General features: G+C 44.6%; 1 protein-coding gene across 1 annotated transcript in view; it reads left to right on the top strand.

The window, feature by feature from the left end:
- RFTN2 (raftlin family member 2) overlaps positions 1-26817 on the top strand; it is a 409447-nt gene that overhangs the window by 312337 nt on the left and 70293 nt on the right. Inside the window, exon 8 of the mRNA XM_078680443.1 lies at positions 5619-5697. Within this exon, the coding sequence (XP_078536569.1) occupies positions 5619-5697 (79 nt within the window). The remainder of the gene's footprint in view (positions 1-5618; positions 5698-26817) is intronic.

Genomic DNA, 26817 nt, shown 5'->3' with positions numbered 1-26817 from the left:
CCTAATACATCACCCACTAGACATGAATTTGTAGAGAGACTGACTAACGTGGGCTACATTCCCTAACTTGTCAAACCTATTCAAGTCTGGCTGTATTCACATCTGTCCATGGGAACACAAATTGAGCCTGTATCATCCAAATCGAAATAAGTATTGTACTTCATAAAGAAACTTACACCTTTTCTTCTTCTCAGTGATTTTCATGTTGTTGTTCAGGCACTAATTGTATGAAGAATTGACAAAGGAAATGCTGTCTTACCAGGTACCCTAGCTTTCTCAGTCACCCCATCAATGCCGCAGTCAACTCTTAAGTAACCTGGACATCTTCTCGCCTTTCTAAAAATATCCGAGGCAAACTGAAATGTTAGAAGTGTGCAAAACCTAATATTTGAAACTAAGAAATAGAAACTCCCCTAAAAAAAACTGTATACCTAGTCTACTCCGGAGTCGTCCTGAAACTCTGGAATTCAATCCCTGTTAAATTGAGGTGTGCAGAATCATGAAACCAGTTTCAGAAACAAATGTAGACATACTGATTTAAGCTTTATCTTGAGTGATTGCAGATCAACCCCAGACAATGTGGAAATCATTCTTTGTAAACATGAGATGTTCAGAATCATTTTCCAGTTTTCAAAAACTGTAAACATGTCTGTTCTTGAGTAGCGGCACCCCTGCCACCAAAGCCTGACACCCTTCTTTCCCTCACTTTTTCCTCACCTCTCCCTCCGCTGCTCTCCCTTCATTTTCTCATAGCCCAGCTGTTTCAACCCTGCTTGTTGTTCTCCGTCCATTCCACCTATTTTCAGTGCTGCTGTCTTTGTACCTTTTTGATCCCCTTCATCTACTCCTTCTTCCTGGGTCATTCAGGAATGACTTGATGCCTTCTAACATTATATTTTTGGTATGATCTGGCTTCTTGTAATTGATGCCAAAGTATCTGTGGTTGTTCAAATGTACAGTCGCTTATACCATTTGTGGCTAAGCAATATTAAAATAAATGATTAATACTTGTTAAGCTGGACTGCCCCACTTCTCCCAATTCAGTAGCAAAATATCTCCAAATAACACTGTAAGACCAGTTCCTCTCACAATTTCATGGGAGGCTTCCGTACCTTGCTCTGTCAACTTCTCCACTAGCGGACTTCCCAGTCCTATAATTAGAGGTTTTACCTTTTTGGGGTATTGGCCTTCAAATTAATTGCCATAAAAAGATTTTAATTCAAGTTTCACAAATCATTAAGAGATTAGTCTGTATCCAACAGGATGGATGCTGTCATTCAGCCTTCACCACAGCTGACCACAAACAGTATTATTTGTGAGACAAGTAGTAGATGCAATGAAAGGAGAATGGAATAATAGAGAAAACCGAGACACTGGACATCGCACTCTGCCATGTCAATTTGCTGGACATGGATGTCTGTAGATTGACATGGGTAGCTAAAGACAAATAGGAAAGCTTTCAGTAATCTGCTAATACAATTCTGAATCTAACTCCAACAGTGAGGCGATACACCTTTAGAATTTCTCTGTCTAACTTTCTGTGTCTTTAGTATGATGATGACTTTCCTGAAACTAAAAGACAACAAGATATAAGTGACCACTCAAAGGCTGATTACACACTTTCCCTATTGCCAAAAGATATACCACTAACTTCTGATATTGGTTGGATTATTTCTGATTTTGCAAATCTAACAGTAATTAATATTCATTAATACTCTGTGATTCCAATCATCATACGCATATATCACTTACTGAACATCACTTATGCCTTAAATGTACATTGTACATCCATAACACAATACATTGTGCTCTGACGATAGAATCTTTTCGGTTCCTTCACTAAAGAATTCAAGTTAAGAAAAACTGAAAATAGTTCCCAAAGTCTTGGCCTACAAAAGCCTCGTTCACGAAACACACAGCAGGCAAGGATCATTTTGTTCACCATATCTGAGATGTTCAGTAGCCCTTGCCACATCTGTGTGATCAAATATGTTGGTTCTGTGTGTGCTTAGTTATCCCTAACTTAAAGCATAGTGGTGGAACAGCAGAAAGGATCAAAGATGTAGGGGGAGATGGCATGTGAAGCATCACCTGTGTCGAGGAATGAAAAATGGACAATCGTGTACTGTTAGTTTATGCTCACATTGTAAAATTGTGTCAGGCGTCATGAAGGGTACAGTGGTGTGTACCACTCACTGGTGCCTGAGGCGCCTAGTGATTGGTCAACTTACCAGCATTATCGAGCAAGACTTCGAGCAATGATGCAGTCAGAGTGACCACTGAAAGGTGCCAAAGGCTCTGAAGTTGAAGGGGAAGGTTGAAACATTTCTGAGAAGCAGATGATCCTTAGTTGGCAACTGCTCCACCAATACATCTGCTGCCCCTTGTACTATTACAGAAATAGAGGTGCTTTGCTCCTCAATAGTGGCAGAGGGTCCCAAAGGAGAGGCCAGTTCCATTCAGGTGAGGTATCAATACAGTACATTTATATTATCAGTATAGTGAGTGGACAACAAATTGGTCACCTCAATCAATCAATCAATCAAAGACATTTATAGAGCGCACTACTCACCCGGAGGGTCTCAAGGCGCTAGGGGGGGGGGGGGTGCTGCTACTGCTCGAACAGCCAGGTCTTGAGCTTCTTCCTGAAGGAGAGGTGGTCCTGGGTCAGGCGGAGGTGGGTCGGGAGGGAGTTCCAGGTCTTGGCGGCCAGGTAGGAGAAGGACCTTCCTCCTGTTGTCGCTCTTCGGATGCGGGGGACGGCGGCGAGGGCGTGGTTGGTCGATCGGAGGTGGCGTTTGGGAACGTAGAAGTTGAGGCGGCTGTTAAGGTGTCCTGGGCCTTGGTTGTGTAGGGCTTTGTGTGCGTGGGTGAGGAGCCGGAAGGTGATTCTTTTGTTGATCGGGAGCCAGTGCAGGTCTCTCAGGTGTCTGGAGATGTGGCTTCGTCTGGGGACGTCGAGGATGAGTCTCGCCGAGGCGTTCTGGATACGCTGGAGTCTCTTCTGGAGCTTGGCGGTGGTTCCGGCATAGAGGGCGTTACCGTAGTCCAGACGGCTGGTGACGAGGGCCTGGGTGACCGTCTTCCTGGTCTCGGTGGGGATCCACCTGAAGATCTTACGTAGCATGCGCAGGATGTTGAAACAGGACGAGGAGACGGCGTTGACTTGTCTGGTCATGGAGAGGGAGGAGTCCAGGATGAAGCCCAGGTTGCGTGCGTGGTCTGTCGGTTTGGGTGCGGTGCCCAGGGCGGGGGGCCACCAGGAGTCGTCCCAGGCGGAGGGCGAGGAGCCCAGGATGAGGACTTCCGTCTTGTCTGAGTTCAGTTTCAGGCGGCTGGTTGTCATCCACTCGGCTACGTCTTTCATCCCTTCGTGAAGGTTGGCTCTGGCGGTGGCGGGGTCGTTGGTGAGGGAGAGAATCAGCTGGGTGTCGTCGGCGTAGGAGATGATGTTGAGGTTGTGTTGGCGTGCGATGGCCGCGAGGGGGCTCATGTAGACGTTGAAGAGGGAGGGGCTCAGCGAGAATCCTTGAGGGACGCCGCAGATGACTCCGGTGGCCTCTGACTTGTACGGTGGTAGCCGGACTCTCTGTGTTCTTCCGTCGAGGAAGGAGATGATCCATTCCAGTGCCTTCTCATGGATTCCGACGTTGCTGAGGCGCTGCACTAGGGTGCGGTGGCAGACAGTGTCGAAAGCCGCGGAGAGGTCTAGGAGGATGAGGGCCGCTGTTTCTCCGTTGTCCATCAGGGATCGGATGTCATCAGTGGCAGCGATGAGGGCGGTCTCGGTCGTCATCCACATCATGTGGAAGATTCTGAATGTCTTGTGTCAGGTCTAAGTGTGAATCGAAAAAGGGCTCAAAACATCAAAGATATTGGTGCAGTGGCACTACCAGGGAGTCCTCCAACACCACTGTTTCTGCCTTTGTAATCAGGTAACAAAATATTGGATGAAATTTATCTGAACTCCGCTCCAGATCTGAGATTGGCATCAGGGTCAGATCCAGGAACAGCACCAGCCCAGATGGAAGTGTCATGACTTTTGGCAAGGGAGTGGAGGCATGGCCCAATGCTAATGGGTGTTCAGACTGAGGCTTAACGAGTCCTGCTGGCTAAAGTCTGACTTGGAGCCACAGCAGATCCATAGGGCATAAAGCGCTCCTGGGGACCCGGAATAATCTGAAAACGCTGCAACATTGCCTCCTTGAAGGCTTCTACCTGCTGCAGAGTCAAATATTGCCAGGGAAATGCAGGATGCATCAGCTCCAGCTATGGAATGGTGTCAGATTTGGATGACTGGGGGGAGTTGGGCCATTAGAGTGACAACTGTGCAATCTCTCCCTGGAGCGCGAGAGGAGAAGACACCCATCTGGACTTCTTGTGTTTGTGCCGAGATTTGTCCTTGGCTTTATCTTAGACTTACCAGAGGATGGAGACTTGGATTGGGACTTAAAACAGGCATGGGCCTACAACTTGGTCCATGACTGCCATGTTTCTTTTGCTTTGTGAGGTACAGCCTCGGCGTCAACTCCCATGACGGGCTTCAGATGCATCAGAGCTTTTCTAGCATGACTTTGAATCATGCCTGGACATGAGACACAAAAGATAAAATGATATGTGACCAACATCCTCTTCCTGAAGGTGTGGCGTGGTTTGAAGCCCATAGTCTTTGGGGAACACATTCTTAGCACACTATCACCGAAAAAGCTATTTTGGAAGTTAGAGACAAACTGACAAAGTTCCTGAGCGGAGCTCCGGAGCTGCACCGGAGGGCGTGGGGAAAAACGAACTGAAGTCAGCTTACATGGGTGGGGCCTATTTACAGTGCTGTACTGTTAGTCCTTGGGGTCTGACAAGGGCACTGCAAAGTCCTATGGGACCATCTGTTGCCACATTGGAACGATTGCTGGAAAGGTTTCAGGATCCAGTCTGGTGTCTAGCGGAATGCAAAATGTGAGGAATCTGCAGTGAGGTAGAATATCCATCAAAAAGAGCTTTACCATAGGTAACTCATTCATAAAAAGTTACTGTCACAAGTTTATTATTCCACTGCTGTTCACAAGCTTTTCGGTCATACTTTTGAATTCAATTGCACATTTGTTATGGGTAGGATGTCTTTTAATTTCTAACAGGCTAATATATTCTATATTCTATATATTCTCATATCCTAGCAGGCTAATATATGTGCTTTAATACAGTACCTAATGTGTTTTAATACAGTACCTAATTAGTCACAACATAAACAAACAGGGCCATTGTCTGCTTTCACCAGAAGGTGTGAATAGGTCAGCATTCACAAAAGTGAAAATATCAGTAGGAGTGATTCTTTGAAATGTCAGAGGGTGCCTAGCTAGGATTAGTGGAAGAGGAGACAGTTGGCAGTACTCCCAGTGAGTGTGTCTTGGTAGTCACTGCAACATATTTGTGTAGTGGGAAACCACAGAACTATTGGGCCTTTGTAGATAGATGAGATCTTTATAGATTGCAATCCCAGTAGGGCCATTTCCTTGTGGTGAACTTTAATGTTGAGCATTTATTTATACATTTTCAAGGTCAGTATTTTTGTTAAAGGGTGCTATTGGTTCCATGATACTAACTTCCCTTCTTTTGCTCCACAGTGAAGGAAATCTGGCCACAAAGCAAGTTGTTTTTCTTCAGCGACCTGTTATGTTCAGTTCAACTGTCCAGACAGCAGAGGTAAATAAAACATTTTAATTGGATTTAGAGTAAGTAACAGAAGAGTGAATGGATTAGTGTGGATTGTCAAGTGTAATTGTATCATTGATCTGTCAGTTTCACTCATGTTCTAGTTTTTTATTTGTAAAACATGAAGTTAATTTGAAAGGACCAGCATTCTGTTTTTCTGTATTATTAGATAATGTAGTGACAGATATTTCACACTGCTGTCAAGCAGGCAGTTCTTACAAATAATTGCATCTATGCACAAGTCGAGTATTGGCTTTGCTGTTCTTGCTAACTTCGTTCAATCATTTTTTTCCTTCATAGTTTTCTTGTTAAAAAAAAAAAATGTATAAAGTTCAGTTTTGACTTCATAAATGTTATTTAAAAGTTTAACTTTAGAGAGGCGCTTTATTTTTCACCCAAATTTAGGGGCATATTACCAAGGCGGGGGATAAGTGATTATCGCCGCTTTAGCGGCCGTTTTCAGGCACTATGCGGCGATAATTCTATCGCCCTATTAGCAAGCTGTCGCTAACAGCAGTTAGCGACAGCTTGTAGGGGATAGCGAGCGGTTTGGGGCCCGCTTTGCATGTCAGTGATATTTATCGCTAATGACATGCAAAGTGGGCGTACCCAACCTGTTAGCGACGGAAAGCAGTCGCTAACGTCGCTATCGCCTATTACCAAGGCAGGCGTAGCGATGGAAATATTTGCACTAAGCGCGAATATCTCCAAAAACGAACTCCTGCTCAGACCAGTTCTTAACCATTATATCCAATGGGAGTTGGATAATATGGCTAAGTCCTCATTAGAGATAATGCGTGAATATCGCTAGATTACCAGCGATATTCACGCATTTCGCCTCTAACACCTGAAATTTTATCGCATATGAGATAAACGTTGCTAATAACAAGTTATCTCTGCGATAAAATCAGGCGAAGCACGGCGATAGAAAAAATTACGCTAAGCCCATTTAGCGATAAATATAGCTAGTAGTTGGTAATATGCCCCTGTGTTACTCATTGCTTTTCCACTTTTAATGTTTTATAATGGAATCAAAGGGAGAGCATTGCCATTTTGCCCTAAGCTGGCCACCAAATTCAGTATCTCCCACTATCTTGTGTGCATGTGGTTGTTTCATGCCTTTCTCTCAGAGACAAACACCTGAAAACTAGGCTATTAAGGGTAGGCATTTGCTTTGCCAAAGCAGTACCACTCCACTGTAAATGAGCAAGTGCACACTGCAGGAGGCTGGGTTTCTGTTGCAGTAACCCCCTCCCCTCCACTTTTTGCCAGATATCTGATGCACTGGACTGGGTCCCTTCCAATCAGGTTCCCATGGCCTGTGTTGTTTCTGAAAACTACCTTTGTACCCGCAAGTGGCACCTCTCTGGCCACAAGTAAGTCCCTTGTACCAAGGGTACCAAGGGCACTGTGACCAGGGAAGGCCTCTAAGGGCTGCAGCACATATTGTGCTCCCTTAGAGGTCCTGTACCTTAACACACAGACACTGCCTTTGCAGGCTGCATGTTTTGGTGCAGAGAAAAGTGAAAAGTCGACATGGCACACATACCTGTGTGCCATGCCTGCAACCCACTGCCTATGGTATAGGTAAGACACCCCTCTAGCAGGGTGCACTATACCACTGGTGAGGGTACAGTTGCATGAGCACTGTACCCCTCCAGTGTCATAAGTCAATTCTTAAACATTTTAAGTGCAGCAAAGCCATAAAGAGAATATGGTCTGGGAGTTTGTCATCACGAACTCCACAGCACCATAATTGCTTTACTGAATTCTGGGATGTTTGGTAGCAAACCTCCCAGCATAATAAACCCCCACTGATGCCAGTGTGGGATTTATTATACCATGAACTCATAGGGCATCTTAGAGATGCCCCATAAAAAATCGACCAGTGTCTAGTGGGTTCCCTGAATGGTAAACACCAGCCTGTCCCCACAAGACATGTTTCTGGACCCCTGGGGTGGGAGCCTTCTCTACCTGGGCCCAGAAACAAAGCCTTTCCTGGGTTGAGGTGGCCACGCATCCCCAGGTCAGGAAGAGCCATCTGTGGTAGATGAGCTTCAAAGGCCTACCCGCTTTTGTAACGCGACCCCCAGCCTCTCCTGCTATCAGGAGCAGGCCCCCTTCCTGTCTCCCCTCCTTTTTGCGGGAAGACAGGCGGGAAAAATTCGCCCAGCTCAGAAGGTGTGCCCACCTCTGCCAACCCCACCCCTCAGGTGGGGGAGGCGAGGTGAAGCCCACTCTTCAGTGCCCGCCATCATGCAGATGGCAGGCACTCTCCAATCAGGGTTAGTGATTGTGCCCACTCCCCCACATGGGGTGAGCACACCAAGGGTGTAGTCGCCTAAGGTCAGTAGCCTAGTGGCTACTGACATCGAGACCCCTAAAACGCCCCCTAAATACAGTATTTAGGGGCAGCCCTAAACCAATAAGACAGATTCCCGCAACCTACGAAGAAGAAGGACTAAAGAAGACGCCCAGCAGAGGAGACTGCAGAGAAGTGTAGTGTAGTTCCTATTATCCCAATAGGCTCTGCGCATTGGAATAATATCTTCAATAGTATAGACGTAGGACAGAGGTTAACTAGGTCTTCTACTGACGATATTAGACTTAAGTTTTGTGTGCCAGCTAGCTCAGAGTTCACTAGAAACTTTCTCGAATAGGCGAGGAGGAATTTAGCCTCCCTGGATAGACAAGAAGGGATTTCGTTTCTGACAACCATAGAACATGACAACTTTGCTCTCCCTAATCAAGAGTATATCTCCAGAGTCGTGTGAAAACAAAAGACAACTATTTTACTCAGTCAGTACGTGCATATTTAGTTCCACCAGATTGTAGAGAAAGAAGAGATGGGCGTGTTCAATAAAAGGTGTTATTTATTGATCAGTCTCTTTTTCTCATACAAGAGAAATGAATCGCTACAGTAGCAATACTTACGGTTAAGTAAAGTGCATACAGTAAAAGCAGGATTATAAAATAATACTGTAAAAGCATTGATATGGTTTCTTAGCCATATGATACTTTAAAATGGATAAAAGATATACATACATATATACATTGACTAATCGTACTCAACTGGTGCTTCTAACTACGCCTACCCCGGTGTACCTGACCTACGCCTAATACATGGGAGGGAGTAAGTAAGTAGCAGTTTAAGTTAAGTTTGTTTTGCCAAGAATCTGACTCAAGAATTCTCTGTAAGGGGTTAGTCAGTTCAGTACCTGGGATTTAGAAAGTAGGAGGGCTGGTATCTCTGTCTCAGGACTCGGTATCCCAATCACCCGCAAAGGCAAGTTGGAAACGCTGGAAGCTGGATTTCTCGGCAGGAGAAAAGGCAGCGTCTCTCTCAGCGCGTCAGGAGGGAGGGGCAGCGTCCGTGGGCTTCCTGCATCAGCTGGGCTCTCCGGCAAGTAGTCACTGCTCCAAGCTCATCACCACCGTGTGTCTACTTAGGGCAGTGTCGGTATATTTATACCTGAGAGGTGCCGGGTTTGACGTAAGGATGGACATAAGACGTCAATTAAGAACTGGTCGTTCTTACATTCTCTACAAGAGTTCTCAAACGAAATCAAAACAATAGCAGCGGGGATTTCCCAGGTTTGCTGGAGGCTTGGTTTGTTTAGAGAACTCGGTGTGCTTTCTAGGGGGCTGGAGGAATAGTGCTTGCTCAATGTGACAGGATGCGCTATGACTTAATCTGAGAACGGGTTTCTGTGCCGTTGTATGGGCATTAGTGAATAATAACCGGACAAGGGTCAGAAATAGGAGTATCGATACAGGTCCCTAGTTAAACATACTACACCCACTCCACGAATTCATGTCCATATTTACTAACCTAATCAATAGTAAACATAACTAATAGTCCATGTGTATACCGAACCACCCCAAAATACATCGTTTGCATTTGGAAATAGGCATATTCGAAATACACGAAAAATGAGTATAGGTACTGTATGCATTCAAGCAGTGTAATCATTCAAAAAAGGGATGCACAATTTATCTCAGCATGAATGATTTGCGAAAATTACACATGAAATGGCTCTTAATACAGAAGAAAAAGTGCGAGACCATCTCATCACATATAAATACAATTATTAGAAATACGCTAGAGGCTGAGGTAATGTATTGCCTCTAGAGTTCCTAAAAATAGAAGTTCTGTTCTCTAGGAATAGTTTTACTTTAAGCAGAAGATAAGTGCCAAAAGGTAAATATTTTGGGTTTGGGGAAAAAGTTTTCGTTTTTCAGTGAAGAAGGAAAAAAATTGTCAGTAGCTTTGTTTTTAAAACCGAAGGCCAAATTCAGAGTTCAGGGAACGCTGTGTGCAATCTTGCTTAAAGTCAATCTCTCTGTTCTGGTGAAAACATAATTTCAGACAGACTCTCGAAAAAACAGTCTACCGCTTCTGGTGAAAGTTCGACCAAGTTGGAAAATGTCGCTACCATGCAGTCATGCGCATGTTCGCTTTCAGTGATGTTTAGACCAGTACTGCTTATAGAAGGTCGTACCTGGTTGATGCTGCTCTCATCCTGTACTTCACTACCCTTCAATCGTAGTGGTGAAGTCTCCACGAATGCCGTCATCAGGATAGGTAGCCGCTGGGGACAGCACAATGCATGAGCCTTTACTGGACCCAACAAAGTATCTGCATCCAATGGTACTTCTGATTGTAGTGTAAGACAGGTGTCCAACACGCATTCTTCGCCGCATAGCATGCATCTTAATACAGGTAAGACACAATTCTGCCATATGGGTCTGAACGAAAGAAACCAGGTCATATTTAGATCTCTTAGCTGGGCTAATCCAAGGACTTTAGTTATGCGGTCCCAGTAGCGTATAGCTAGGATAGTTTCTTCCATTGTTGCTGGAGTCTTGTCTGTGACATGGCTTGCCATAACGAAGCAAGAGTAGCAAAAATAGGATGCCTGCTACGAGTCCCAACAGGAGAGGAAGTCCGCCAAAGATGGAATGGACAAAGTTTGGAAAAATACCCAGGACTGCTTTGAATGGGGTTAACAGTCCCGAAAAACCGGTCTTAAATACACTCGCGATACCACTAGTATCAGAAATGTTTAAGATTTCGTTTAGCATTTCTGCGAAGTGTAGGGGCAATTTGTTGATAACAATGCATGTATCTCTCCCGTTGTCCTTGCAACTTGGAGATCATACGTTTCTTTTGATGACGTCAAGTGAACTGGCGTCTGTAGGAGCACAGTCTTCATTCTGCTTAAAGTATCAATTCGAATAGAAGAGATATTCAAACTGGGCCAAATTTTTCCCTCCCTGTCTGGAGCGTCATTCGGGAACAATACTCGCTCACAGCAAATGACCATGGAAGTCACGCTTACTAGATAAGGTTTTCCTGGCAGTAAGCCACAACATCTGTGATCTACAATTAGAATGTAACTCCCGTTAGAAAGTCTTCTAAAGAATGGTTCTATTTTTGTTGTAGGTGTGCCGAGCTGGTGACATGAAAGGTTATTTGAAGTCCCCTCACAGGCCCCATGTAAACTTATACCTTGACACAGAAGTATACCACTTAGCGATTTTTTACAATTGTTACCACTAAGAAATACACTCTGTCCTGTATTACTATAACATGTGTGTGTATAAGGTAAGTTCCATATTGACTTAATGTATCCTTTACCCAACCTTTCATACTGGCCTGCCTGTATATATTTCTGGCAGTATCGAAATTGGAAAGTCGTTATCGGAATAGTTATGATTCCATGTATTATCCATTCAATGACAGGTCGTTCTGACATTGTCAATGGTAATCTCTCAAGTTTTTCAATGCTCAGAATTGTATAATCTGCACCCTTTTGTGCCAAGCTGATTTGTGTATCAGTAAGGTTAAAGATAGTGAATAGTGACGTTGTGTTGATTAAACGCCAAGGCACGTAGCCTGAAGGCAGATTTTGTAACGTCCAGCCAAGCTGTACAATAGAACGCAATTGGGACTGACCGTGTTGTAACATCAGTAAGTCTTGTTCTATTATATCGATTGCAGATGATACAATACTGTCCAGTGAATATATTCTGGAAGACAGAGTCATTAACCCATTGTCCACAACAGAAAACGATTTTTCCAAATTAACACGGTCAATTTCCCGTATTTTCTCTGCTGTTTCAATTTGAGTTACTTTCCAAGCTTCGTTGTAAGCTGCATATATAGAGGCCGCTATGAAACGTTTTTGACGCTGTTTGCGTGGTCCCATAATGAAATCACGCAAGTCAGCACCTTCTTTAAGTAAAGTCAAGTGTTGCTTAATTTCTGCCAGTGTGGATGTTCGTAGCCATTCGAGGCAGAGTTTCCCTACACTGTATGTAGTTATAATCCCTGGATGTTGTCTCTGGGAGTATCTAGGGTCTGGCCTGGTTATTGTGAACCCCTGTTTTTTGTTCAGGAATCTATCTTGACAGTTATTTGTGTCTGTGGGCCAGATCAACCATTTTTTCCAATCAGGATGTGTTCTGTTTTGGTTTAAAATATGGGATACGTCTATCTCAACATCTGTAGTGCTATTACTGTCGGGTGTTGGTTTTGGAATAGACGGTTTGTTTAAGTCTTTAATTTTGGCTAGGCCAAGACAGGTTGTCTGTTGAATTGTATCGTTAAAAAATATAATTTGTTCTGGGATCATGCAGGCTCTAAATAATGATTCTATACCTTGGACTTGCCAATCTTTTGTACCCCAGATCGTTTTTGTCTCAATATTATTGATCCAGAAATCAAAACCAAATGTTTTCATTTTTTCAAAAAATGCCTCTGAATAGATTAATTTTGTGTTTGTAAGCATGTTTTTCATTCCTGTCTTATTTAACAGTCTAAAATAAAACGTTTCTGCATCACTTGTGTTAAACCCTGAGAAGTATGAAAATTTATCATAAAATGTTTTTGAACTTCCTTTTGGTGGAGTTGCACAATGTTCCCATTGGTTATAATTTAAAACATTTCTAGGTTGAGCTGATTTATGCAGATAATGATCACCATAGTGGTTATAACAATACATCTGGTCATAATTAGATGAACCTTGTAAATAATCATGTTCTGTAAATTTAGCTGACATCACTAGATCTGACATCATATCATTAATACTGTCAAAGTCCCAATCATCAGCGAATGTGCTTGGTTTTACAAAGTCACTCAATGAAATCTTGAATTTATGAGGATACTTCAGGAGCTCGACCGGACAATAGATTTCGTAATCAGTTTTGTCCCATGCTACCCCACCGGGTGTAGGATTGGCTGTGAAGTTTACTGAAGAAAGTTCTCTTTTCTCGATGTGTGAAGACTTGTGTGGTTTCAGGACCAAGTTGATATTCTGACTTGCTGTGTCCATTGTAACATATTTTCCCTCAATGAAATGTCCCAAGCATAGTACCATGATAAGCCAAAGTATGAGGATGAATACTCCTAGTGCCACCCAAAGTTCAATCCATGGAGAAATCAGATAGGTTTCTTTTAATTGATGAAAGAGTTCCTTTGATTTGTTTTTTAAGGTTTTTGTTGTTGGTTCTTCCTCAGGTTCACTCGGATCCTCAGAAAAATCATCGAAGTTGATGAAGTAGCCTGATGCTGTTCTGTCAATTGTTTCAATTGCTTCTGGATTCTTTTTTGCTTTTTGAATTTTCTTTGTTCCATTAGCATAGTCTGTGGTTACATCATTGTAGACTGGTGTTTCTTGATGTAAGTTTTTGATTTGGGTTTCAAGAGGTTTAAGTTCCATGGCTTTGTTGCATAGTCCTTGTTGATTCACTGTAGGTTTATCAATTGTGATTAGTTTCTCAGTTTGAACCTCTGTATTTGTAGCAAACTTTGGTGTTCTACTACTTCTTGGGAGTCCACTTGGCCTACTACTTATTATTGGCCACATGATTGTGGTTTAACCAGGTCGATGGATACAACTCGGTTCTCCTTTTTACCAGCAAGGGGCGGTAATACCGCTGATCTTGTCCCGTTGACAGACAAGACAGGTACTGCTTTTCTGTAAGAAGGCCAAAATTCCTTCTTTACCGCAATCTTCTCTCTGACCAGATCCCCGATTTTTGGAATCCAGACAGGCCTTGCTGGGACAGGTGGTTTCTCTTCAGTGGCTGTTGGCTGTTGCTTCAACTTTATGTTGCTCAGGTCTTTTCTTTTTTCGTTTAAGTCCTGTAAAATAGCCAAACGATCTTTGATATCAAAGCATTTTTCTTTAACCACTGAAGTTTGACTATCGAGGTCCTGGATTAACATTCTAGTCCCAAACAATAGTTCATACGGACTGAGACCTCTCAGAGAATTTCTTGGCAGATTATTAAGACTACGTTGGACACTTATTAAATGTTTGACCCACCCAGCTCCCGAACCTAATACCTTTGCCGTTATAGATTGCTCTATGCCTTGGTTTTTTCTTTACACCATCCCGTTTCCCTCAGGAAGGAAGTGATAAGAGTCCCGCAATGCAATGCCCATGCTGGCCATACACCCCCCATAAGCTCGAGAGCTAAAAGCAGGGCAATGGTCAGAATGTAGCATGCCCCATGCGTATATGCCATTATAGACTCGCAAATCTTTTTATAACAGTTCAGACGTCAGCCGAGAGCTGGGGTCTACATTTTAAGTGACGGTAGTCTCAAATAATATACATTGGGACGCATGTTTCTTGTTTGATCATGCGAATAGATCGCTTTATGCTTTCTATTATGTGTTCTGGCACTACCTCGGCCGGTTCGCCACTGCGATCTCTGTTGCAGTTTTCACAATTTTTTGCAAATTTGTGATTATCCACGCTCATCCCCGGCCACCAGTATTCTGATTTTAATTCTGTTAAAGATTCTTTGATTGTCTGATGCCTTAAACCTAATCCCATATGTGCTTCTTGTATTAAGAAGCCTCTCCTGTTCCTGTTTGGAATTACCCTATCCCCCACTCCAGGGATTTGAGCAAAAGGAACGGAGTTCGCATCGATTATGTATGTATAATTGAGTGGATAGTTGATGGGTAGCGCTGAGCAGTCGCCTTTTGATGACGTTTTCACCGCCAGCATTGTTTCCCCGTCAATGTATTTTCCTGAACGCTTTTTTGTAGCTACGGGAGCCGATTTAGTTGCTTCCGCTGTGGCTGTCTCAGCCAATAAATTCCCTGCAGCGTGAACGCCATCACGCTGATGACTCAGTGTATGTATTACGTGAGCTTTTTGTAGTTCTTTCTGTAAAAGAACTACATGTTCCCAAAGCGATTTTTGCTTTATTGTGGCACCTTTGTCATCTTTGTAACCGTTTCGAACCCATTTCTGCAAGTCTTCGTTGTATGATTTGACGCAGGAATGTGAATCGCACACTATCAGTGTCGGGAATTCGCGATCGGCAATATCGAGCGCCATTTTTAAAGCTATTAATTCAGTTTGATGACCTGAATTGTCTTTTACAGATTGTGACATCGTTACTAGTGGCATCAATTTACGCCCGCGCCACCGGCATTTGACAACCTTGCATGTAGCGTTGTAGGCTTGTTTTCCCCAAACTGAGGGTTCTGCATAACTGTTTGTGTATATTACGCAGGCGTAGAGTTGTATGGGCAGAATGTCGCCAGGCAGAGGGTATTCTCTTTCATATTCTAGATTTTTTAATTTTTTCATTTCCGGGTCAAAATAGTATTTCACTCTGTCTGTAGCAAGAGAATCTTCCCATTGTATCCATTTTGGATTTAGTGCCATAGTAGGTAAATTACATGGGCTTGTTAATGCCTCAAAGGCCGATTCTGCTGTTCTGACTGTAATCTGTCTGCCGTCAGCTTGGTATCTTTCTCTTGCTACAGCTGTTTGAACCGCATGAACAATGTTTTCCTTAATGCTGAATGTTTTTTCAGCTTCTGTGTACAAATGTGATTTGTAAGCTATTGGTACCGTTTCTCCCTCATTAGAGGTTAGGTATGTGAATCCGCATCTTCCTGGGATGACCCGAATCACAAGGTTGCGTGTGTTATCGCGTGTTTGTAGTTTTGTTTTAACTAACATGTCTGTTTGCAATGATCTCAAAATTTCTGTGTGTTTTTGAGTCCAATTGATCGTTTTAAAATCTGGTCTTATTAGGTCATAGAGAGGTTTAACTCTCTCTGCATAATTTAGAATGTAAGTTCTTCCGAAATTCAGGAAACCTAGAATTGATTGTAATTTTTTCAGCGTTCTTGGTGCTTGGATTACAGCGCATTTCTCTAAGAAATTGTCAGCCAGGCTTTTGCCTTCACTTGATAATTCATATCCTAAAAATAGGACAGTCAGATGGGCAATTCTTGACTTTTTGAAGTTGAATTTGTAACCCTCTGCTGCGAACCCAAGTATTATGGTGTTCACTCTTTTCAAGTGAGTATCCAAGTCATCATCTGTTAGATAAATGTCGTCGACATAAGATAATGCCTCATCATCATACATTTGTAGTAACTCTGTTACTCTCGCTGAGAATAATCCTGGGCTGTTCTTGAACCCCTGTGGCAAACGACAGAAATTTCTGCGAGCCATTTATTGAGAAAGCGGTCAAATATCTGCTTTCAGGTGCTATATTTTGACAAAAGAATCCATTAGAGATGTCTAATGTTGTTTTGTATTTTTTGCGCACTATGCTATTCATTAGTGCTGCACTGTGTGAGTTTTGTACTGCAAAAGTCTTGCAACATGAGTTAAGGTGTCTGTAGTCCAAAACTAGACGATATGAATCCTCTGGCTTGGAGACAGGAAACAAAGGATTGTTCATTTGTGAGGTGCAAGTTTCAATCACCCCCTGGTATTCAAGTTGATCTAAGATCTCCCTGACCTGTTTTTTAGCTTCTTGCTTAATTGGGTACTGTCTTTGTGCAGTTGGTTGAGATTTTAACTGGATTTTGTGAGGGGGTGAGTCCTCATCCCATCCTACGTGGTTTTTATATAATGCAGGTGCTTGGGCTACTGCCCACTTTCTTGCAAGTGTATATTTTGTATGTATTGGAATGTGATTTGAGAAGGCAGGCATAATCATTTCTTCGCCATGAGGGCACTCCCTGACAAACTCTGGTGGCCAGTCTTTTTCAGCTAAAAGGATGTCATAACCTTTGGAGAGGTTATCCCAAAATAGACCCCTTATTTTCCTAGTCTTATCTCCCTCTATACGTAAAGTTATTTCATATATTTTATGAGGTTTGCTAACTCTGGTATCTGTAGTTTCCACCTGAATGTATTCATTCGTGTCCACTGTCTCCAGATGATTCATCAGGATCTTGCGAGCTATGCTCACTTCTGCTGCGCTGTCTAGCATTGTCTGAGCCCATTCTCCGTTTTTCAGCTGTGTCCTCAGTATCCTCGGCATGTTTGATTACTTTAATACTGGCTACCTTCTTCTTTGGAAATTGTAACTTTTTATTTTGATGATCAGGTTCCTTGTCTTTGGACTTGACGTGCTCTTCCCTGTGTTCTGACCGTCCTCTTCTTTCCGATTTCTGCGAGGAAGTCTGAAAAGATCGAGATGGACGTGTATCAATATCTTGATATCTATCAGGTTTCTTCAAATTATCCCTATTTCTAAGGTTGTATTTTTTCTCAGAGGGCTCCCTCTGGGGAGACTTGTTTCCTTGGTCCGGAGATCTTTCTCTCCGCCGAGGAGACCTTCCTCTGGACTGGAAACTTTTTTCTTTGGGAGTGGATTGTTTATTTCCATCCCAGCTCTTTTTTGGAGTATTTAGATTATTTTTAATAAATACCTTTTCAGGATTTTCAGTTAGTTGGGGTTTCACTGGTTTTCCACCCAAACTATCTCTTCCTAGTTCTTCATAGGATTTTTCTATGATTCTGGCAAGTTCAAATGGTTGTTCTGCTATATCTGTTTCTTTCAGTCTTTGGCGGATCGCCACAGTTGCTGCTTCCCCCTTTATGTTGGCTAGTAATATTGCCGAGACCTGCTTGAAATCCTTCAGTAATTTCATACCCAGAGTTAAAGCAGGTTCTGGACTGTATTCATTTTGAATCTGTTTTAGCACCTCTGGTATTACCGCCATGGATGGAACACCATGTGTTTTTGTGTAAATGGAAGCAAAGACCGTACCCCAAGTGTCACAGTCCTCCACATGTGGTGCGATCCCCATTGGAAGACAGATAGTCAGAATTCTGTGTTTCTCAGTAGGGGTAGTATCTGGAAATACTGCCTCTATTTGAGTGATTGTTTGTGCTAACCAGAATGGAATTTGTTCCCTTTTAATGGGTACTTTACCTAGACAGGACTGTATGTTCTGTGGTGTGATCTTATTTGTGTTCCCCTGATGAGGGGTCAGCTGTGGAATTTTAATAGCTGGTTGGACTGTTGAAGTCCGCATTATATACTGGACTAATTGTCTATGTATTTTAATCAGTTGTTTTAGCTGTACTAAAAGTTCTGGTATTGACATTTTTTCAATGTCTGGATGTGGTGTGTAGCTGGCTAGAACCGGCCACGTTGCTCCTGGTCTACCTAGTGGACCGAGCCTGGTGATGTGATCATTATGTTTTAGGGCGCCTTTAAACCAGAGCAGGTGCTCTTGGTATTTTAATGGGATTTCCACCTCCTCGAAAGGAGTGTACTCATCCGGTGGTTCCTCTGTTTTGTAATAGTGGAACTCCTTTGTTACAGCGTTTGCTGCTGGAAAGTTTATCCATGAATAGAATACCTCTGTCTGCCGATATTCATGTGCCTCAATTACAAATATGACTGTACCACCTCTCGATGTCAGTCCATTTTCTATAAGTTTTAAAGTTATAGTTTTTCTTATGCTGACCGGGATGAGTATTGCATCCGGGTCTTGCTGTAGGAGACTTGTGTCATCCGCTAGGAGTTGAGCTGCTATTCTAGCTGTCTCCCTATCTTCTTCATTGTCTGACATTTTACTGACAAGAAGATTTTTGGTGCAGATCAGGTTTTCATGGAAACAAAGATTAGGTGCACAATATTTTGGAACACTGTATCCTTCAACGTTGAATAAACCAAAAAACCATACATAGGAGTCTCCTCCTACTAAGTTTGGCGGATTTTTAACCTTTTACCCACTCCAGACGTCTTTGGAGTATTTATGGGAGAAAGGGTCTGTGTGAAAAGCACGACCGAGTTACTCTAATGTCTTGCGTTAGTTTTATCGGCTTACCAAACCGTTGGGCGCCATGTAGTGTAGTTCCTATTATCCCAATAGGCTCTGCGCATTGGAATAATATCTTCAATAGTATAGACGTAGGACAGAGGTTAACTAGGTCTTCTACTGACGATATTAGACTTAAGTTTTGTGTGCCAGCTAGCTCAGAGTTCACTAGAAACTTTCTCGAATAGGCGAGGAGGAGTTTAACCTCCCTGGATAGACAAGAAGGGATTTAGTTTCTGACAACCATTTTACTCAGTCAGTACGTGCATACTTAGTTCCACCAGATTGTAGAGAAAGAAGAGATGGGCGTGTTCAATAAAAGGTGTTATTTATTGATCAGTCTCTTTTTCTCATACAAGAGAAATGAATCGCTACAGTAGCAATACTTAAGGTTAAGTAAAGTGCATACAGTAAAAGCAGGATTATAAAATAATACTGTAAAAGCATTGATATGGTTTCTTACCCATATGATACTTTAAAATGGATAAAAGATATACATACATATATACATTGACTAATCGTACTCAACTGGTGCTTCTAACTACGCCTACCCCGGTGTACCTGACCTACGCCTAATACATGGGAGGGAGTAAGTAAGTAGCAGTTTAAGTTAAGTTTGTTTTGCCAAGAATCTGACTCAAGAATTCTCTGTAAGGGGTTAGTCAGTTCAGTACCTGGGATTTAGAAGGTAGGAGGGCTGGTATCTCTGTCTCAGGACTCGGTATCCCAATCACCCGCAAGGGCAAGTTGGAAACGCTGGAAGCTGGATTTCTCAGCAGGAGAAAAGGCAGCGTCTCTCTCAGCGCGTCAGGAGGGAGGGGCAGCGTCCGTGGGCTTCCTGCATCAGCTGGGCTCTCCGGCAAGTAGTCACTGCTCCAAGCTCATCACCACCGTGTGTCTACTTAGGGCAGTGTCGGTATATTTATACCTGAGAGGTGCCGGGTTTGACGTAAGGATGGACATAAGACGTCAATTAACAACTGGTCGTTCTTACATTCTTTACAGGAGTTCTCGAACGAAATCAAAACAATAGCAGCGGGGATTTCCCAGGTTTGCTGGAGGCTTGGTTTGTTTAGAGAACTCGGTGTGCTTTCTAGGGGGCTGGAGGAATAGTGCTTGCTCAATGTGACAGCATGCGCTATGACTTAATCTGAGAACGGGTTTCTGTGCCGTTGTATGGGCATTAGTGAATAATAACCGGACAAGGGTCAGAAATAGGAGTATCGATACAGGTCCCTAGATAAACATACTACAGAAGAACTGACTTGGCCCCAGCCCTACCGGCCCATCTGCAGTTTACAGAGATCCTGCGCCAAGAGGCACCTTGTCCTGCAGCCAGCGACCTCCATAACTCTTGGGAGGACTGACTGCATTCAACAAAGACCTGATCTCCTGTGAACAGCAGCTCTGTTTAAAAAAAAACTCCCAAGACAGACTCTGAGCCTTCTGAGGACAAAGAAAAACGACACCAGGAACCACCACTGGACTGGACGCCTAAGGCCTGAATCCGAGTCACCTACCAGTCCAAGCGAGGTCCCCCAGCGCTCCAGAGTCCGAGTCCACCGTGGGTTAAGCCCTCCGGTACTTCCCGACATCGCCTGCAGTCTATGCACCGAGACCCTCCCAAGCGCGAATGTCCCGGTAAGGTGAAATCCGACCTCAAAAGACACCCCTGCATCCAGCCGCCCTGCGCCCTGGAGAAGAGGACCTGAGGTGAACCTACAACTTACCTGCCAGCTGTTAGTTTCTCCTTGAAGACTTCCTGGACCGAGCCTGCGTCTGAAAACCAAAACCAGCAATCACCATTGAAAACACCAGGCCACCCGATGCCAAAACTGCACTCTTCAGCCTGCCACCCCTGTGCCGCTGTGGGTGCCCCTTGTGTGCTAACTCAGATCTCCCTTTGCCCTGAGGTTAAGTCCAGGAGCTTTGCTCCCACAACCTTGTGGCCTGCTTGCGAGCAGCCACCAACCGGCGGCCCCCTAACCCCATTGGATAGCACTGGGCCTCAACACTCTGCACCCAGCCGCCCCAGTGCAGTTGAGGGTGCTTTGAGAGTGCATCCTTGACCCTGGGGGAACCCTGGTTCTAACCCCAGAAAACCAACTCCAAAACTTAAGTACCTACCGATAAACCGATAACACTGTTTTCTCCCGTAGGACTGCGTTGACTGCTTTTCTGTGAAAAATCTTCTAAGTGTGGTGCTGGTTTTTATGAAACCCTAAGACTGCATTTTTTTTTTTTTTAAACTGTTTTTATTCATTTTGTGCACACAACAGACAGGTTCAATTCTCACATCATCTCGCTCCTATTCCGTTTCTCCCCGTCTTCTACGCACATACCCCATCAACAAATCCTAAGCATGACATCCCACCTCCCTCTCTACCCCCACCCACCCCTTGTCAGTGTGCCTCATATCCCTAGTTACGGTTCGATTGGCCCAACATTACAGCAGCAGGTAGCACTCCCTTTCATTCACCGCCCACATAGAGTTCCAGGTATAGTCCAGCATTGCCCAAGTCCAGCATTACAACCCCAGGGCCCGGCAACCCCCTCAACCACCCTCTTCCCGCCTCCTGGCTCTTAGTTTAACTCCTTTCCTCCACCCCTGCGGCTACCACCTCTCCCCGTCCCGCGTCCCCTCCACTATTCGCCGGCTCGCCGGTCTCCCCAACATCATCAGCCTCCATTAGCGACTGCAAATCTATCACTAGTGCGCTCCATGCCCTAGCTGTCTCCAGCGCTTTATCATCTGCTGCGCGCCTAGCTAATTGCAATCGGAGAATGCTTTCAGATGATGCCCATTGCAGGAAACACCTCCGCCACCTCAGGAAGTTTGGTCCCCCTCTAGATTTCCAGTGTAGGGTAAGTTCCCTTTTGGCCATTATGAACCCCAAATCATAAAATTTACTAGTGATCTTAGTGGCAGGAGTATAGGGAAACCAAAGTAGCAGGCATGCACCCGCGTCTGCATCAATCTGCCGACCCGTGACCACGTTCAGGCAAGTGAAAACATCCATCCAGTACGTGCCAAGCCCTGTGCATGACCAGAACATATGTTCAAAGTCAGCGTCCCCCACAGCGCAGCGCGGACATAGCGACTGCGCACCTCCAAAGATTCGATGGATCCTGGCAGGTGTCCAGTATGCCCTATGGAGTGTATAATATTGAACCAGTTGGAACCGGACATTTCGGGTGCCCTTCCAGGCCCTGCGTACAAGCTGGGGCCAAGTCGTCTCCGGTATCTGCCGACCAAGGTCAGCCTCCCAGCGCTCCCGCAGCCCATCAAGAGGAGGAGGTTCAGCCAGCGCCAGTCTCCTGTACAGGCATGTGATGGCCTTATACGTGCCAGCCGCCATCACTACGTACTGGCAGCCCAGTGACGTGGGTGGTTCCACCAGCCCCATCCTCCAACGCCTCTGAATCCCGGCAACCAAGGCCGCGTGCAACAGGAAGTCACCCTTCGGGAGCCCGAAGGCCTCCCGTAATGCACCGAACGGCATCAAGGCACCGTCCCGATATAAGTCACCTAGCATGTGGACCCCGAGGTCCTCCCAGCCTGCAAGCGCCGACCAATCTCCGCCGTGCGGGATGGCAGTACACATACCCAGTGGTATCTCAGGTGCGTACGGTGTTCGGCACCCCCCCCCGTCTGTGGCTGCGCAACCAGCACTTGCGAAGGGTACGCTCCTCAAGGGTCAGCCGCTCCAGCCGAAGCTCCTGTTGGAGCACAATAAAGGACAGAACATGGCGCTGTACAAGCCGACCCCGCGGGCCGTCCGGTCCTCTGAATTCTCAGGCCACCGCCAACCCTAAGACTGCATATGTACAATAATGGACTTACTTACCTTCTCTATAAGAAATGTCCCAGTGTGATATCTAGGCATACCACACTGAGTAGAAAAAGTAACTTAAAAAGCAATCTGAAAAGTAATGTTCTAAGTAATCACAATAGTAACTGAAAAGTAATTTTGACTGTTGACTTACCTGTAAACAAACCAACCAATTGCATTCTACTGCATTTCAACTGTATCAAACTGCATTATTCTTGCAAAGTACTATTTCACTTACCTGCACCAGGCCTGGCGTGGTTCTAGAAATAAAATACAACTAAATAATATTTTTATACAAACAAATTGGTCTGAGTACAGTCTTTGAGTGTGGGACATCATTTCTTGACTGAGTGTGTACAATAAATGCTTAACATCACCCTCTGATAAAGCCTTACTGCTCGCCCCCACTACCACAAATAGAGAGTAAGGTATTATCTACTTTTACCTCTGTGCACACTTTACCTTACTTTGGTATAGTATGTACAGAGCCAGCTTCCTACACCAGGGCCCAGCACTGTCTTCTTTGGTGGAACAACAACAACCTGTTGCTCAGCAGGCCGTTCCTATACTACCCTTCCGCAAGTGACCATCAATAATGATGCGTCTCTCATAGAGTGAAGAGCTCGCCCCCGCGCCTCGGCCCCTCAGCACCAGGAGAACCACAAACTACCTGGAGCTGCGAGCCATCAGACTAGACTTGGACGTTCCACATTTCTGTGGGGCAAAATAGACCAGACAGCATGAGAGCCATCTTCTACATCAGAAGTAGGGTGGCATCCACTCCCGAAGCTCTCGTCACTAGCTCAAGAGATTTGGCACTGACCACAACATTCACCTCTTGACAGAGCATTGTCTGAGAGTTGAGAACGACTATGCGGACTTGCTTAGCAGGGTGTATCAACAAGTCCATGAGTAAGAACTCCAACCACAAGTGCTTCCAATAGTGGGGACCTCAGCTAAAAACCTGTTTGCCACTTCCAAAAACATAAAATGCCAAAACCTTGCATTCAGATACTGGCACCCACTGTCCATTACCCGCACCCACTGTCCATGTTCAATGCACTTTGGATGAATTGGTCAGTGATAGCTGGATATGCTTTTCTGCCACTCTCCCTCATCAATACGTGGTGAGGAAGATGAGGAAGGTGACCATGACAATCATTCCAGTGGCACTAACATAAGCAAAAGAACCCTTGTATTTGATGCTCCTAGGGATGTCAAACAGTCCTCACAAGAAGCTCCTTAACACACATGACCATCTCAGTCAGCATGAGGGTCAGCTCAGACACACAGATCTCAAACAGCTGAACCACTCCTTCAAATACCAGAGTTTCTAGAGTTTGGTTGTATAAATCTCCCAAAGGAAAGCATGGTTACCCTGTGTTAGGTGTAAAAAACCACTACTCACGCCTGAAAATGTTCAGACATTAGTGCATTTCCAAAAAGTTAGACCCCTTTAAAATTTATATGCAGAAGATTGTTTCTTACCTCCTAAGCGTATACAAGGAAGGCCATGCTTACACTTCTATATGCTTAAATGTAACTGAGGTGGCAGCATATATTCAAAACAAAGAACATTCTTCCAAGCTTAGAATACCAGTCATTAAAATCTTTATGGATAGTCTAAACAGTGTAGTACCCCCTAAATATACGTCAGCCACCTGCCTGGAACCACACTCTGACCCTCACATGCATCATGGGTTCTCCTTTTTAACCCAGCACTCAATGTCAATAGCCAGTATAGACTTGGGAGGTGGTTTTTCTAATCTCAATCACCTCCCTTAGAAGAATTAGTGTGCCCCAAGCTCTTACAGTCCAAGTACCATGTATTCATGTTCACAAAGATAGAGTATTTAATCTCAACAACCCCAAATTTCTGACCAATGTTATTTTGCCTTCCCGCATGAATGAGGCATTGAGTTGCCTGTTTTCTTCCCACAACCAGGACCTAGCAGAACGGTTGCTTCACATACTGGATGTCAAGAGAGCTCTTATTTTATTACACTGAGAGAATTAAGCCTTTTAGAAAGTCTTCTCAACTTATTGTAGCCTTCATCAAACCCCACATGGGCCATCCCTAATGCTGGCATTGCCAAGTGGATAGTTAGGTGTATCCACATTTGCTATGAAATGGCTAAACTCACACTCTCTGTACTCCCTAAAGCCCACTCTACATGCAAAAAGGGCATAAGCATAGTCTTTTGGGTAACATCCCTGTAACAGATATCTGTAAGGCTCTGCTTGGTCAGAGCCACATACCTTCATCAAGCTTTATTGCGTCAACTTTCTTGCACGTCAATAGGCTTTAGTTGGCCAAGCGGTCTAAGAACACTTTTTGTGAGAACTGCGTTTCTGCTCACTCGCCACCGATTTGGAGAGAGCCTTCCTTATTTTCTATGCAGACGTGGGTCCCGTGCTCACTGAGTCATTGGAACCAAGCTGTACATGGATGAGGAGCCCATAACTAGGGACAACACGGTTCTGGGTTGCTTGTGTTCCGTTTCAGGGAGGGCCTGGATTGGCAGTTCAGATTGGACTGTGCCCATTGGAATAAGACTGGTTTGCATATAGCTGTGTTCAAACTGAGGTGTCATGGTGAGCAAAAGAACGAGGGGTTCGAGTGCTACACTGAGCTATTGCCAGTGGTTATTACAAGCAGCCTCCCATCAACTTTTGTGTGTTTCATGTCCCGCCCTAAATAGCATGGGTATGTCCGGACGTGGATCCCATGCTCACAGCGTCACTGGAGCCAAGCTGTACTTGACTGATGAGCCCATAACTAGGGCATACCTTTTGTGTCTTATTTTCAATGCAGATCATTTGTATCTTTAGCAACACATGCTACAAATAGAAAATGTTACCCTGTAACTTTCTGTTTGTAGTATGTAGTCCTATACATTCACATGTGCCCACTCTCCTCCCTGGTAGCTAGCGGTGATCACAGATATTGTCCTCATGCATGTATGTACTACATTGATAGAACTAAACCAGTCCTAGGAAGCTTATTTCCGGTCCAGGGAAGGCATGGCTTGGCAGTTCGGGTTGGACTGTTCCCATGAGGCACAGGGTCAGACTGATTTGCATATGGCCATGTCTGAATTGGGGTGGCAGAGTCGGTTAAAGAACGGTGATGGATTAAACCCAGATCTGTTGACTGGGTGTGAGTGTTTGATTGGTTCAGATGCTCCGTCCATCACCACCCCCTTTTGTACTGCTTTGTTCGCCATAAGTTGGCAGGGTATGCTCAGACGTGAGTCCCTTGCTCACTTTGCCACTGGATTCAAGTAAGCCTGGCTGAAGACAGCTGAAATGCCTGAAACCGGTCCTAGGAAGCTTGTTTCCGTTCCAGGGAAGGCATGGCTTGGCAGTTCGGGTTGGACTGTTCCCATGAGTCACAGGGTCAGACTGATTTGTATATGGCCATGTCTGAACTGGGGTGGCAGAGTGGGTTAAAGAACGGTGATGGATTAAACCCAGATCTGTTGACTGGGTGTGTGTGTTTGATTGGTTCAGATGCTCCGTCTATCACCACCCCCTTTTGTACCCCTTTGTTCACCATAAGTTGGCAGGGTATGCTCAGACGTGAGTCCCTTGCTCACTTTGCCACTGGATTCAAGCAAGCCTGGCTGAAGACAGCTGAAATGCCAGAAACTGGTCCTAGGAAGCTTGTTTCCGGTCCAGGGAAGGCTGGGCTTGGCAGTTCGGGCTGGACTGTTCCCATGAGGCACGGGTCAGACTGATTTGCATATGGCCATGTCTGAACTGGGGTGGCAGAGTGGGCTAAAGAACGGTGATGGATTAAACCCAGATCTGTTGACTGGGTGTGAGTGTTTGATTGGTTCAGATGCTCCGTCCATCACCACCCCCTTTTGTACCGCTTTATTTTCTATGCAGACGTGGGTCCCGTGCTCACTGAGTCATTGGAACTAAGCTGTACACGGATGAGGAGCCCATAACTAGGGACAACACGGTTCTTGGTTGCTTGTGTTCCGTTTCAGGGAGGGCCTGGCTTGGCAGTTCAGATTGGACTGTGCCCATTGGAATAAGACTGATTTGCATATAGCTGGGTTCAAACTGAGGTGTCATAGTGAGCAAAAGAACGAGGGGTTGGAGCGCTACACTGAGCTATTGCCAGTGGTTATTACAAGCAGCCTCCCATCAACTTTTGTG

This window comes from Lissotriton helveticus, chromosome 3_1, assembly GCF_964261635.1.
Source record: "Lissotriton helveticus chromosome 3_1, aLisHel1.1, whole genome shotgun sequence".
NCBI lineage: Eukaryota > Metazoa > Chordata > Amphibia > Caudata > Salamandridae > Lissotriton > Lissotriton helveticus.
The sequence above is the reverse complement of the archived record's forward strand: the minus strand, read 5'-3'. Positions and strand labels throughout refer to the sequence as shown.